The sequence below is a fragment of the Anolis carolinensis genome, unplaced genomic scaffold (assembly GCF_035594765.1).
Source record: "Anolis carolinensis isolate JA03-04 unplaced genomic scaffold, rAnoCar3.1.pri scaffold_10, whole genome shotgun sequence".
NCBI classification, from domain to species: domain Eukaryota; kingdom Metazoa; phylum Chordata; class Lepidosauria; order Squamata; family Dactyloidae; genus Anolis; species Anolis carolinensis.
In genome coordinates this window covers 1,568,340-1,584,185 of record NW_026943821.1, presented here as the reverse complement: position 1 = coordinate 1,584,185, position 15,846 = coordinate 1,568,340, and the positions used below count along the sequence as shown (strand labels likewise).

General features: G+C 46.4%; 2 protein-coding genes across 2 annotated transcripts in view; one reads left to right on the top strand and one right to left on the bottom strand.

Annotated features, from left to right (window-relative positions):
• Positions 1 to 13,548, bottom strand: part of bcl3 (BCL3 transcription coactivator) — a 34,919-nt gene extending 21,371 nt beyond the window's left edge. Inside the window, exons 1-2 of the mRNA XM_062962396.1 lie at positions 12,869 to 13,548; positions 8,268 to 8,436 (exon numbers count right to left, since the gene is read on the bottom strand). Of these exons, the coding sequence (XP_062818466.1) occupies positions 8,268 to 8,436; positions 12,869 to 13,142 (443 nt within the window). The 5' untranslated portion in view covers positions 13,143 to 13,548. The remainder of the gene's footprint in view (positions 1 to 8,267; positions 8,437 to 12,868) is intronic.
• LOC103281276 (carcinoembryonic antigen-related cell adhesion molecule 16) overlaps positions 1 to 15,846 on the top strand; it is a 45,071-nt gene that overhangs the window by 7,955 nt on the left and 21,270 nt on the right. The gene's annotated exons all lie outside the window — the stretch shown is intronic.

Here is a 15,846-nt window from a genome sequence, read left to right as displayed (position 1 = left end):
AGAGGAACCTGCCACCCGGACAGGGATTTCCCAGGGAAAAAACCCAAGTGCTGAATGGACGGGTGGTGCTGCCGTGGCCACCCTTTGCGCATGTCTCTCTCTTTGGGGACACCGGTCTCTCTCTCTCTCTCTCTCTCTCTCTCTCTCTCTCTCTCTCTCTCTCTCTCTCTCTCACGCTCCTGGAAGGAAGTGCTCGGAGCTTTTTGTGGGGCGAGAAGAGGGGAGGCTGAGGCAGGAAGCCGAGGTCACTGGCAGTTCTTACGAGAAACCTTCCCTCCCTCCCTCTGCCAGCCCTTCCCTTTTTGCTGTGGCTTTGGCCCCGAAGCAAGAAGGCGGTTTTGTTTTATGGTAAACGGGGAGACGGCGGGGAGGTTTCCCTGAAGTCAGGCCCAGATGGAGGAAGAAGCCAGCGCCCTTTGACCTGGGAGGAGGCGAGAGGTGTGGGTTTGCAGGCAGGTGAGATGGAGGACGTGCCACCTTCGCCTTGCGCTGGTTAGAAATCTGTATTCAGACTGCAAGTCCCAACAGGCCTGAGCCCTGGCATGGGCAAACCTCAGCCCTCCCTCCCTATCAGCGGTTAGGAATGGTGGGAGTTTGTAGTGCGGTTTTCTTGTACTGATTCTTTGTCTGCTGTGTTTATTATTATTATTATTATTATTATTATTATTATTATTATTATTATTATTATTATTATTATTATGGATGTGACCCATATCCTGACCTTCCCCAACTCTGGGAGGGTGAGAAAAAGCAGGGAACTGCTTTCTAAATGATTCATTAAGTTTCTTCTTGAAAGAACGAGTTGTTTTGGTAATTCATTCCCCACTGACCAATTTGCAACTTGGGACCATTTGTGTGCAAAATCCCAACAAGGTTGTTTTGTGCGGTTGTTGCCTGCCCAGAGGGCCATCCAGACCATGCAGTGACAGCACTGGGAGAACTGGGAGGAGGCGGGACGGTTGCAAAGCAAGCCTGCAGCTTCCCGCTCGCTCTTCCACCCGCCTCCCAGTTCCCCAAATGGGACTCCACGTCCCCACTTCCCTTTGCACCTTTCCAGGAAAAAGAGAGGGCAAAGGTGCCAAGGCGGGTGACATCACAAGTGCATGCGTGTGCATGTGTGTGTGGCTCCTGCTGCGTGCCAAGGGAGGGGCCGGTCTCCAGTGCGAGGAGACGGGGATTCCCCGGCCTTGGCTCAGGGATGAAAACCGGCCGGACCTGCTTCCAAGGGAAGGGCTTTGGCTGCCAAATCTTCCACCCAAATGCTCCCGGAACATGAGACACAGAGACAGAAAAGTAGAACCTCGAACCCCTTCTTACTGCTTCTCTTTGGACACGGTCCCTTGCAAAGAGACCACACATTGAACACATTCACATTCATGCTGCATCTACACTGTGGAAGGAATGCATTTTGCCCCACTTGACCTTTCTGGGCCCCAAGTTATGGAATAATGGGTCTTCTAGCTTGGAAGAGAAAGCTATATATATATACATACAGAAGAGTCTCACTTATCCAACATAAACGGGCCGGCAGAACGTTAGACAAGCGAATATGTTGGATAATAAGGAGAGATTAAGGAGAAACCTATTAAACACCAAATTAGGTTATGATTTTACAAATTAAACACCAAAACATCAAGTTATGCAACAAATTTGACAGAAAAAGTAGTTCAATACACAGTAATGCTATGTAGTAATTACTGTATTTACTAATTTAGCACCAAAATATCACGATGTATTGAAAACATTGACTACAAAAATGCGTTGGATAATCCAGAACGTTGGATAAGTGAGACTCTACTACACATACACACACACACACACACACACACACATATACACAGTAGAGTCTCACATATCCAACATTCTGGATTATCCAACACATTTTTGTAGTCAATGTTTTCAATACATCGTGATATTTTGGTGCTAAATTTGTAAATACAGTACTTACTGCATAGCATTACTGCGTATTGAACTACTTTTTCTGTCAAATTTGTTGTTAAACATGATGTTTTGGTGCTTAATTTGTAAAATCATAACCTAATCTGATGTTTAATAGGCTTTTCCTTAATCCCTCCTTATTATCCAACATATTCACTTATCCAACGTTCTGATGGCCTGTTTAGCTTGGATAAGTGAGACTCTACTGTACATATAATATTGATAATAATAGTATGATGTAATACTATACTATACTAATAATAATACAATACAATAATATTAATTATATATTATATATAACATGTAATATTACTAATAATATTACCATATAATGATATAGTTCAATACAGTAATTTAATGCTAATATTGTGCTATGCTAATAATATATTGTATGTTCCTTTGATTTGTAAGCCGCTCTGAGTGAGAAGAGCAGGATATAAAAGTAGCAAATAAATACAGTAGAGTCTCAGTTATCCAACATAAACGGACCAGAAGAACATTGGATAAGCAAATATGTTGGATAATAAGGAGGGAATAAGGAAAAGGAAGGGGAAAGGGAAGGAGCCTCAGGCTGTTAGGAATGATGGGAGTTGAAGTCCAAAACACCCAGACGACCCAAGTTTGCCCATTCCTGGTCTAGAAGATGGAGCTACTTTTTGGATGACTCCAACTCTTCCATCATTGTGGGGATGATGGGAGTTACGATCCGCAAAAAAGGGAACACTGTTTTGCATGTGGTCCAATGGCTTTCAAAGCCGCCGGACTTGGTTTTCTGGAACCACCGCTGCCGCCTCCAAAAGCCCCGAAGAGGAAAGCTGGGACTACTCTTGAGTAAGAGCCTTGCATCTTGTGACCCAAAACCCCAAAATTCCCCATCTCTGGGAGACCGAGAGGAGAAAAAAAAAAAAGCAGGAAGTCGCGTTGCAAATGCTTTGCTAAAGTTCCTTCTTGAAAGAACGAGTAATTTCAGTAATTTCGTTCCCGACTGACCGATTTGCAACTTGGAAACCGATTCGGTGCAAAATCCAAACAGGGTTGTTTTATGCAGCTGTTGCTTATCGAAAGGTTGGCAGTTTCAATATGGGGAGTGGGGTGGGTGAGCTCCCATCTGTCAGCTCCAGCTTCCCATGCTGGGAGATGAGAGAAGCCACGCACAGGATGGTAAAATATCTGGGCATCCCAATAGGATACGCAGCACATTTAATCACTTCAGTTGCCACAAACCACTGCGACTCGCACCAGTGACAAACCTGGCACACAGACAACCCCCCTCCCACCACCACTTTACATCCTGGTGCGGTTAGATAGATCACAGATGATGGGATTTGCAGTACCTTCAACCGAATCGGCTCCCACAGCTGACTGCGACTCCCCCACGAACGACGAACATGGGCCAGATTTGGCACACAGACATCCCATTACCCATTTCACATCCTGGTGCCAATAGCAGGAGGATGGACCACAAATGATGGGATCTGCAGTACCTTCACCCAGTTCAGCTCCAACTTCAACAGACTAAACCCATCCAACCACGGATCTGGACCAAACCTGGCACACAGACCCAACATGGCCAACTCTACATACACGTAGGAGTCCTTCACCTAATTCAGCTCCAACTTCAACAGACCACAGAGACCCACACAATGACGGACCGGGACAAAACTAGGCACACAGACTCCCCATGTCCAACAGAAAATACTGGAAAGGTCTGAGGGAAATAGACTTTGATTTATGGGTGTTATAGTTCACCAGCATCCAGACAAATTGTGACTCCCACCGACAATGAACAAGAACCAAACTTGGCACAGAGAAGCCTCATGACCAACTGAATATACTGTCCTTGGATGTTGGAATTGACCATGATTATGGGACTTGTAGTACACCTTTATCCAGAATGCACTAAACCCATCCAACAATGGATCTGGACCAAACTTGGCACACAGACCCAACATGGCCAACTCTACATACACGTAGGAGTCCTTCACCCGATACAGCTCCAACTTCAACAGACCACAGAAACCCACAGAAATCACGGACCGGGACAAAACAAGGCACACAGACTCCCCATGTCCAACAGAAAATACTGGAAAAGTCTGAGGGAAATAGACCTTGATTTACGGGAGTTATAGTTCACCAGCATCCAGAGAAGTTGTGACTCCCACTGACAATGAACAAGAACCAAACTTGGCACAGTGAACCCCTATGATCAACTGAACATACTGATGTGGTATGTTGGAATTGACCTTGATTATGGGAGTTGTAGTTCACCCTTATCCAGAATGCACTAAATCCAGACAACAATGGATCTGGACCAAACTTGGCACACAGACCCAACATGGCCAACACTACATACACGTAGGAGTCCTTCACCTGATACAGCTCCAACTTCAACAGACCACAGAAATGACGGACCGGGACAAAACTAGGCACATAGACTCCCCATGTCCAACAGAAAATGCTGGAAAGGTCTGAGGGAAATAGACCTTGATTTACGGGAGTTATAGTTCACCAGCATCCAGAGAAATTGTGACTCCCAACGACAATGAACCAGGACCAAACTTGGCACAGTGAACCCCTACGATCAACTGAACATACTGATGTGGTATGTTGGAATTGACCTTGATTATGGGAGTTGTAGTTCACCAGCATCCAGAGAAATTGTGACTCCCACCAACAATGAACCAGGACTAAACTTGGCACAGTGAACCCCTACGATCAACTGAACATACTGATGTGGTATGTTGGAATTGACCTTGATTATGGGAGTTGTAGTTCATCCTTATCCAGAGTGCACTGAACCCAGCTGACTTCGGATCTGGACCAAACTTGGCACACTGCCTCATCATGCCCAACCGTGCAAACAGGCAGGGTTTCGGGGTGATTGACCTTTGGCTCTGGGAGTTGTAGCTCACCCTTATCTAGAGTGCACTGAACCCAGTTGACACTGGATCTGGACCAAACTTGGCACACAGACCCAACATGGCCAACTCTACATACATGCAGGAGTTGAAGGTGATTGCCTTAGGAATCCCATTCATTCCGATCGACATGGCGTTTGGGTACAAACAACTTCAATTACCACTACGCCTTGCATTCACAATGACTATCAATAAATCGCAGCGGCAATCTTTGCAAGTGTGTGGTTTGAAATGAGAAAACAAAGGCCTCTCTAATGGGCAATTATACGGCGCATGCTCCAGAGTTGGTAAACCATCTGAACTTAATGTTTATGCAGAAAATTGACAAACCAAAAATGTAGTCAGTCCACTAGCTTTAAAATAAAAAAAATGCTTTTTGGTAAAAAAAAACCCCTCTTTTCCCTTCCTTTCATTTCATTCCACATAGACACAGCAACGCAAGGCAGGGAATTGAACTGAATGATGTGTTTTCTTGGTGAATCTATGTTTACTACAATACTTTTATTTACTTTCACATTCATTAAATATCATACTAAGCCACAGCAAAGCGTGGCCGGGTTTAGCTAATAATAATAATGATAATGATGATGATGATGTTGGGAACTGTCTGACGTGTGATCTAATACAACAGCCAGCAGAGTGTCTGCTGTGGACTCATCTTGTTTTGTTTCAAATAAATAAATAAATAAATAAATAAATAACAGAAGGATTTCAAGCCGGGAGTGAAAGCACCATACAGCCGGCCCTCCAGCTTTGCAGAGTTAACTTCGCAGATTCAGTTAATATGCCCAATATGTTATTTCTAGGAACATTATTATTTATTTTTATTTATTTACAGTATTTATATTCCGCCCTTCTTTCTCACCCCGAAGGGGACTCAGGACAGATCACATTACACATATAAGGCAAACATTCAATGCCTTAACATAGAACAGAGACAGAGACAAACGCAGGCTCCGAGCTGTCCTCGAACTCATGACCTCTTGGTCAGAGTGATTTGTTGCAGCTGGCTGCTCACCAGCCTGCGCCACAGCCTGCCGGCCCGTTTATGTTGGATAAGTGAGACTCTATTTATTTACATCATTTTTACCCCACCCTTCTCACCCGGAGGGACTCAGAGCAGCTTACAACAGTCAGCAAATTACATTGCCCAAAATACATTCAATAAAACAACGATTATCAATAAACAATAAAACAGTACCACATCTATTAAAACTCTAATTAGACTCGATTAAACCATGAATTATAAAATTTAAAATGCATGTATAGTTAAATTTGTCTGCTAACACCTTTGTGTGCACCTTGATTCATGTCATATCGACCTCAGATGTTACTCCTTGAACACTTGAGTACATAGCCATGTCTTCACGGCTTTCCTGAAACCTAGCAGAATCGGAGCTTGTCGAACACTACTGGGGAGGGCATTCCACAGTCGGGGAGCCACCACCGAGAAGGTCCTGTCCCTCATTCCCACCAGCTGTGCCCGCGAGGCAGGTGGGACTGAGAGCAGGGCCTCTCCAGATGATCTTAACAACCTAGTATTTTGAGACGCCAGATCTGACCATGGTAGTCCACGCCTTGGTTACATCCCGTTTGGACTACCAAAACACTCTCTACATGGAGCTGCCTTTGAAGATAGTTCGGAAGCTATTTCAAGCACGGCTGGTGGGATCGAGAGGGGGGGGGGCTTCACCGCCGGAACTCCCTCCTTAAAGAAATAGAGCCAGCCCTCTCCCTTCTCTCTTTCAGAAAACAACTCAAAATGTATTTTTGCTCATTAGCAAAATTAGAGAGGAGTATGTTGTGGCTCAGCCTTTGCCTTTGTGTGATTCTGAAGTGCCTTTGCATGCCTCTGATGAAGATTCTGGGTTGTATGTGCATAATGATGGGATTCAGGATGAATTTGAGAATGACTCTGATTCTGGGAATTATAGGAGCAGGGAGTTGTTCCCATGGGAATAAATCATGATGCTGTTTCTAATGAGGAATTTCAAGTGCAGGGAGTGGAAAGGGAGGATAGCGCTTTGCCACCTGATAATGAGCTCAGTGGCCTTGATTCTGGGGATCTCGATTGGGCTACGAGACTGGAATTTAGAGGGTTGTGGAGAAGCCTTCACATAGCCAATAAACAAGAGTTCAAAGGGCAACGGAACACTTTTATGTCATGCTTTTAAAACAGAGAGCTCTCTGTCAATGCAATTCCATCATTTGATCTAGAAGCAAGTCTGTTTCCCTGTGCCAAGTTTTGCTTTCCTGTAATATCTCGTGGATATATTCTGGCTTCTGGGACTTTTGGCTTCTATGGAAATAACCTTGTTTTATGCTCTATGTTTCTATGGACTTATTGCTTACAGCCTTGGTTTTGTACCTCTCTTTTGGAACGGAACTTTTGCCCTTTTATGAACTATCTTTTGCCTATTTTCTAAATAAACTACAAAAGACTACTTCCTGTGTGTGGCTTGGTGCCTTTGGCAAGGTGAAGCGAACCTGAGGTGCGGCAGAGGAGGATTAGATGATGGGAGACCGCTACTAGACCTCTGACTGAAAACTAATTTTGTATCAGACTTGGCCAGATAACGTCAGCCCAGTTAACAACACTGCCACATAATCAACTCACATGTCTCAGTGAACTTTTGTTGGCTTCTGTAAATTAATGTGGATGTATTATGTTAGATATAATTTTTGATAGATTAAGTTTTATTTAATTTATAGATGTCATGTTACAAATTGTTTTAATATGTGGGGTTATTTTGGGATATTATGTTGAGCCCCCAGTGGCGCAGAAAGTTAAACTGCTGAACTGAAATAGCTGACAGAAATGTCAGCTGCTTGAATCCAGGGAGCGGGGTGAGCTCCAGCTATTAGCCCCAGCTTCTGCCAACCTAGCAGTTTGAAAACATGCAAATGTGAGTAGATCAATATGTACCGCTCCAGCGGGAAGTTAACGGTGCTCCATGGAGTCATGCCTATGGCCAAATGACCTTGGAGGAGTCTATGGACAATGCAGGCTCTTCGGCTCAGAAATGGAGATGAGCACCAACCCCCAAAGTCAGACACAACTGGACTTAAGGTCAGAGGAAAGCCTTCACCTTTACTATGTTTGTTGTTGTACTGAGGCATTGAATGTTTGCCTTTTTTGTTTGTTGGAATCCACCCTTTGTCTCCTCGGGGAGATAAGGTGAAATATAAATAAAGTTGTTTATTATTATTATTATTATTATTATTATTATTATTATTGTTGTTGTTGTTGTTGTTACTTCTCTAGGCATTTGTAGGTTCTGTAGTGCAACTCTATGGCCAACTCCGAGTAAAGGTTGACTTATAGGGTTGTAATGTTTCCAACGGGACACTCCCATTTCCAATATGGCCACCTTATGGATCCCGCCCCTGGTAATGTCCCCCGTTTCTTACGTGTCACCATCTTCGTCTTGCTTGGTGGCCGTTGCGATGTCCAGCGCCAACTGGGCCTCAGTGGAGCAGAGCAAGGAGTAGGGCGTAGGGACCCCCAGCAATGGGTGGGGAGGGGTCACTGGGTGCAAAATGGGGGTCAGCTCCGGACCCAGGAAGGAGCCAGCCAAACCTGCAGGAGGAGGAGGAGAGAAGGTTGTGAACCCAAGTGTCCAAGAGTTGCCTTCCAAATGAAAAGCTCTGCAGTGGTCAACTGTGCCAGCCTCTTGAGCCACTGTTTTTATTACCACCTGTATTTCCTCGATTTTTATGCACAAGTGAATTTAATGTGCACCTTCATTTTCAAAACGCTTAACCAAAATAATAAGCTGTAGACAATTCTTTCACCTTGGATGCAGATTTCTAAGCCAGACATGACTTTTTTTTTAACTGACTTGGAAACGCTAGTGATTTGTCTTGTTATCCTCAAGAATCCTGTTCTTATACTGTGTGGTGGTATTTTTGGATATTGTATGTAGCTAAAATGGGAAAACAGTTTTCTAGCACTGCTACATATGTTTCATTGACACATGAGTTACTCTGATTTTCTGAAGTACCAGAGCTTTGAACTGGCACGTTCCATTACTTGGCAACAACAAAGTAAATACAGTAGAGTCTCACTTATCCAAGCTAAACGGGCCGGCAGAACCTTGGATAAGCAAATATCTTGGATAATAAGGAGGGATTAAGGAAAAGTCTATTAAACATCAAATTAGGTTATGGTTTTACAAATTAAGCACCAAAACATCATGTTATACAACAAATTTGACAGAAAAAGTAGTTCAATACGCAGTAATGTTACGTAGTAAGTACTATATTTACGAATTTAGCACCAAAATATCACAATGTTTTGAAAACATTGATTACAAAAATGCATTGGATAATCCAGAACGTTGGATAAGTGAGACTCTACCGTAGTATTATTAATTGATTTATATGTATTGTGCTGATTTTATAATTATGTTTTTGGGCATTAAAATTGGCCCATCTCTGTGAGCCGCCCTGAGTCCCCTCGGGTGAGAAGGGCAGGGTACAAATGCTGTAAATAAATAATAAATAATATTACTGATAATATTACAATATGGTGTTATAGTACAATATAGCAATATAGCAGGATCCTTGGGGCGGTGAGAGCGACCACTTGCTCTGCAGACCCTTGCCCCTCGTGGCTAATTAAATCGGCCAGAGGAGGGTTGGTAGAGTGGTTTGTGATGATAATTAATGCCTCTTTGGATCAAGGCTAATTTCCATCTGTCCTCAAACAGGCCATAGTGAGGCCTATATTGAAGAAGGCCTCCCTTGATTCGGCCATTCTAAACAACTACAGACCAATCTCGAACCTCCCTTTCTTGGGCAAGGTCCTGGAGCGGGTGGTTGCCTCGCAGCTCCAGGGTTTCCTGGATGACACCGATTTTCTGGACCCATCGCAGTCTGGCTTTAGACCTGGGCACAGTACTGAGACGGCTTTGGTCGCCTTGGTGGATGACCTCCGCAGGGAACTGGACAGGGGGAGTATGACCCTGCTGGTTCTCTTGGACATCTCAGCGGCTTTCGATACCATCGATCATGGTATCCTTCTGGGACGGCTCGCCGGGATGGGCCTTGGGGGCATGGCTCTGTCGTGGCTTCAGTCCTTCCTGGAGGGCCGTTCCCAGTTGGTGAAGCTGGGGGACACCTGCTCGGACCCCTGGCCTTTGACCTGTGGGGTCCTGCAAGGTTCCATTCTGTCCCCCATGCTTTTTAACATCTACATGAAACCGCTGGGAGAGGTCATCCGGAGTTTTGGAGTTGGGTGCCATCTCTACGCAGATGACACTCAACTCTACTACTCCTTTCCACCGAACTCCAAGGAAGCCCCCCAGATACTGAACCAGTGCTTGGCAGCTGTGATGGGCTGGATGAGGGCGAATAAGCTGAAGCTTAATCCCGACAAGACAGAGGTCCTCCAGGTCAGTCGTATGTCCGATCGGGGTATTGGGTGGCTACCTGTGCTTGACGGGGTCGCACTCCCCCTGAAGGCGCAGGTCCGCAGTTTGGGGGTCCTCCTGGACTCAGCACTGACACTTGATGCTCAGGTGTCGGCCGTGGCCGGGAGGGCCTTTGCACAATTAAAACTTGTGCGCCAACTGCGACCTTACCTCGTGAAGTCTGATCTGACCACGGTGGTCCATGCCTTAGTTACCTCTAGACTGGACTATTGCAATGCACTCTACGTGGGGCTGCCCTTGAAGACGGCCCGGAAACTCCAACTAGTTCAACGTTCGGCAGCCTTGCTTCTAACTGGAGCAAATTATAGGGAGCGGTCAACCCTCCTGCTTAAGGAGCTCCACTGGCTGCCGTTCACCTTCCGGACCCAATTCAAGGTGCACGTGATCACCTACAAAGCCCTGAACGGTTTGGGACCCTCCTACCTTAGGGATCGCCTCTCCCCCTACGAACCTGCACGATCTCTTCGTTCGTCGGGGGAGGCCCTCCTCTCGCTCCCACCTCCGTCACAAGCACGGTTGGTGGGGACGAGAGAGAGGGCCTTCTCCGTGGTGGCCCCCCGGCTCTGGAACTCGCTCCCCAGGGAAATCAGGCAAGCCCCCACCCTGGTAGCATTCAGAAAGAGCTTGAAAACCTGGCTCTTTACTCAAGCCTTTAGATAAAGATTGCTCATCCAGAAGCAATCTGAATCTGTGACCATTCTTGTACCGGTTTGCACCTTTTACCTTTGTCAACTCGATATAGACACAGGGTCTATTCCCATCCCAATTTGCACTTCCAGAATTTCCACACTTTATCAGTCACCTTGTGTTTACAATATTTATATGGTGCACTTTACCCAGTCTACTTTTACAATCTCTCAGTTTTAATCCATGTTTTTATTAGTTCTTGTTTTTTATTGGCTAATGTTTTATTTTTATTTTTTTATTTTTTTATTGTGCAAGTTGTTGTCTATTGCTGTGTTTTATACTGCTACTGTTTTTATTCGGGCTTGGCCCCATGTAAGCCGCCCTGAGTCCCCTTCGGGGAGATAGAGGCGGGGTATAAAAATAAAGTTATTATTATTATTATTATTATTATTATATATAATGCTTATATTGTGCTATACTAATAATATAATATATTGTATGTACATATGACTAGGGGTGAGAAGGGAGGGTACATAGGGGTGAGAAGGGAGGGATATAAATGTCACTAATAAATAAATAAATAATTTATTTATTTATATGTATTCCAGCTCAAAGCAGAAAACATGGGATTCTATTCAGCTGTGTGGAAAGGGCCTGGGTAGGCTGTTAGGAATTGTGGGAGTTGAAGTCCAAAACACCTGGAGGGCCGAAGTTTGCCCATGTCTGTGCCAGAACTTCTCCAATTAGGGCCCAACCCAAATCAATATGTTTACTAGATTGATAGATATAACGTTCACAGCCATATCCATATATACCATATTATATATACCTATATACATATTATATATACCTATATATACCTATATATACCTATATTACTATATATTGTAATAAATAAATAAATAAAACGATGTTATGGGTTTGGCCCTAATGGGAAAAGTGCATTCGGACTGCACAAGCCGAAGAGCCGGTGTTGTCTGCAGATACCTCCTAGGTCATGTGGCCACTGGCATGACTGCATGGAGCGCCGTTACCTTCCCGTTGGAGCAGTACCTATTGATCTACTCACACACTGGGGGTTGGTGCTCAACTCCATTTCTAAGCCAAAGAGCCGGTGTTGTCCGTAGACACCTCCAAGGTCATGTGGCCAATGGCATGACAGCATGGAGTGCCGTTACCTTCCCGTTGGAGCAGTACCTATTGATCTACTCACACTCTGGGGCTTAGTGCTCATCTCCATTTCTAAGCCGAAGAGCCGGCGTTGTCTGTAGACACCTCCAAGGTCATGTGGCCAATGGCATGACTGTATGGAGCGCTGTTACCTTCCCACTGGAGCAGTACCTATTGATCTACTCACACTCTGGGGGTTGGTGCTCATCTCCATTTCTAAGCCGAAGAGCCGGCGGTGTCTGTAGACACCTCCAAGGTCATGTGGCCAATGGCATGACTGTATGGAGCGCTGTTACCTTCCCGCTGGAGTAGTACCTATTGATCTACTCACACTCTGGGGGTTGGTGCTCATCTCCTTTTCTAAGCCGAAGAGCCGGCGTTGTCTGTAGACACCTCCAAGGTCATGTGGCCAATGACATGACTGCATGGAGTGCCGTTACCTTCTCGCTGGAGCGGTACCTATTGATCTACTCACACTCGGGAGGTTGGTGCTCATCTCCATTTCTAAGCCGAAGAGCTGGTGTTGTCCGTAGACACCTCCAAGGTCATGTGGCCAATGGCATGACTGCATGGAGCACTGTTACGTTCCCACCAGAGCAGTACCTATTGATCTACTCACATTGTCATGCTTTGGAACTGCTAGGTTGGCAGGACTCATATCCTCCTCTATCTCCCTATTCTGGAGATCCCTTTGGACCGCAGCCTCGACCCTCCCCGCACCAGGGTCCAGGGGCTGCTGGGAGCGGCAGGGCTGGCAAGGGGGCCAAGGGGCGTGCTCACCGGGGTAGTAGGCGTGGGGCAGGCGCGGGTATCCGAGGGTCAGGAAGGGTCCGTGGAGCCCGTGGGTGCCGTGGGCCCAGCGCCCTCCGTGGCCCTCCTCCCTCTTGGGCACCTGCCCGGCCGGGGGGCCCCGTGCCTCCCCCTCGGGCTCCCCTTGGGCGTAGCGCCGCTTCCGGAGGGGCAGGCAGGTCTGGGCTTTGGGGGCGCGTCTCTCCTCCTCGTCTCCTTCGCCGCTTTTCCTCCACGTCAGGTCCACCGGCAGCTCCCCGGCCATCGGATCCCCAGACTCCTGAAACCCCCGGAGGCTGGAAACACCTTCTTCTTCTTCCTCCTCTTCCTCTTCTTCTTTCTCCCGAAGCCTCGGCTCCTTCCTGGCCTGGCGTGGGCTCCTAGGAAGGGAGTTCCGCCCGGCGGCCCCACCCGCGCCCGCCTCGCCAGCTCATCCTCTCCGCTTTCTCTTTCATGCCGCTTCCGTCTCTTTGCCAAGGAGGGAGGAAGAAGAGAAGAGGAAAGCCCACCCTCGCCAGTAAACCCACGCAGGTCGCGAGTGGGTCGGGCCAAGAAGGAAGGAAGGAAGGAAGGAAGGAAGCAGAGCAAAGCAAGAGAAGCAGCCGCCGGGACTTCCCCGACTCCTCAGCTGAAGCCGCGGGACTTTCTCAGCCGCTTCTCTTCTCCTCCCCTTCCATGGACTCCTCCCCTTCTAGTAGCTCCTCCCCTTTGGGTCCCACCCCCCCCCCTTTCCTCGGGGGAGTCCCGGATCCCCGCTTCCTCCCTCCCCAGTCCAGGCAACCCACCGCCGACCGTGCCAAAGCGAGTCCTGTTTGACGCACAAGACAAATGCGCTTTGGTTTTACGCACAGCACAGTTTCGCGCTTCCCCCCCTTTTTTTCGGTCATTTTCCCGGATTCCCTTTTGTCTATCCTGGAAAGGAGGGGGTGGGGGAAGGAAGGGGAACCCCAGCTCCACCCCCAAGTCGAAGGGAGGGGGAAGCGTCCTTCTTTCCTCCCCAAAGAAACCAAAGAGGGAAGGAAGCCTTTTGACGCGCCGCGAAACTCGCCTGGCTTTTACGCACCACAATCAGGTGCCCAACGACGCCTTTTTTCGGGCTCTTCCCGGACCTTCCCAACATCTTTGTGGAGAGAAGAGGGAAGAGAAGAGAGAGGATGGAACCCCACTTTTTTTCTGCCCCACCGAAAGGGAGGAGGCGCTTCCATCTTCGCCTTGCCAAACTGCCAAATGCGCCCTGCTTTTACGCACGGGCGAAGGAGCCTTCTTTTACGCACAGCCTAGCCAGGGAATTTCAGAAAAACATCTATTTCTGCTTTATTGACTATTCTAAATCCTTCGACTGTGTGGACCAGGGGTCCCCAAACTAAGGCCCGGGGGCCGAATGCGGCCCATCGAAGCCATTTATCCGGCCCCCATGGCACAAGAGCAAAAGGGGGTTGGGCTAAATGACCCAAGGGGTCTCTTCTTCTCTTACAACCCTTTATTATTATTATTATTATTTTATTATGACACAGCAAACAAGATAGATATGCTGGATTTCGTATCACAAAATCACAAGTCCAACACTTCCCAAGTGTCTAGGACTGTGTGATGTATTTTCGGATGATGCGTGCAGATCCCAGTAGGGTGGCCTTTTGCAGTTGGCAGATCGTAATTTTGTCAATGTCTATTGTTTTCAAATGCCGGCTGAGATCTTTTATTATTATTATTATTATTATTATTATTATTATTAACATTGAGGCTGGGTGGCCATCTGTCAGGGATACTTTGCTTGTGCTTTTGGTGCGCAGAAGCAGAAGGGTGTTGGACTAAATGGCCCAAAGGGTCTCTTCCAACCCTCTTTTTTATTTTTATTGTTGTTGTTGTTGTTGTTGTTGTTGTTGTTGTTGTTGTTGTTACTATTATTATTAACACTGAGGCTGGGTGGCCATCTGTCAGGGGTGCTTTGCTTGTGCTTTTGGTGCGCAAAGGCAGAAGGGGATTGGACTCAATGGCCCAAAGGGTCTCTTCTAACCTTTTTTATTGTTGTTGTTGTTGTTGTTATTATTATTTATTGCTCGGTGGCCAACTATAGTCCGGCCCTCCAACAGTCCGAAGGATCGTGAATTGGCCCCCTGTTTAAAAAGTTTGGGGACCCCTGGTGTGGACCATAACAAACTGTGGCATGTTCTTGGTGGTCTGGGGAGACCAAGTCACCTTGTCTGTCTCCTGAGAAATCTGTATAAAGACCAAGTAGCCACAGTCAGTGTTGTGGTCATCTCTGAGCGGTTAGACTCAATTTAACCCTCTCTGGGGGAGATTCCACCAAAAATCAGCAGAGTAGCAAAAGCAAAGCTTTCAAATGCAAAAGTTACTTACACTGGCGAGCAAGAGAAGCCTTTAGGATTGCAATGGAGTGCAGAGTCTCAATAAAAGTTCAAAAAGTATTTATTCAGGTAAAAAGAACTCCATTATAGATAGAAAGGCTTGAGAGCTGTCTAGGCTACTATAGACTGGTTTCTAAGGAAAAATAAGAAAGGAAAAATAACAAACATCTACATAGTTACATCTTGCCAGGAGAGATGGCAAGATGCTTCTTGTTAGCTTGAAGAACAAAGGGAGGAAAAAGGGAACCAAAATGGTTCGACCTCATGGTCCAGTTTATTGGGGCCATAAAATACATTCTGACCAATGGGAAGTTAGTGTCCCTGGAGATTCACATTTCTACTAACTTCAAAGTAAGGGATGTGACGTACACAGGATAGAGTAAAACACAGTAAAGCCTGTCTAGGCATGCTTTGGAAACAGGGAAAGGATTCCCTCAATCTAACTCTATCATCTATCTGACTACATCTAGACTTGAGTAGTCCAGGATGAATCCCAACAGTCAGAACAGACCACGGAACAGGAGACCGGTTCAAGATTGGGAAAGGAGTGTGGACATCAAGGCTGCATCCTCTCACCCTCCCGATTCAACTTGAACACATCAT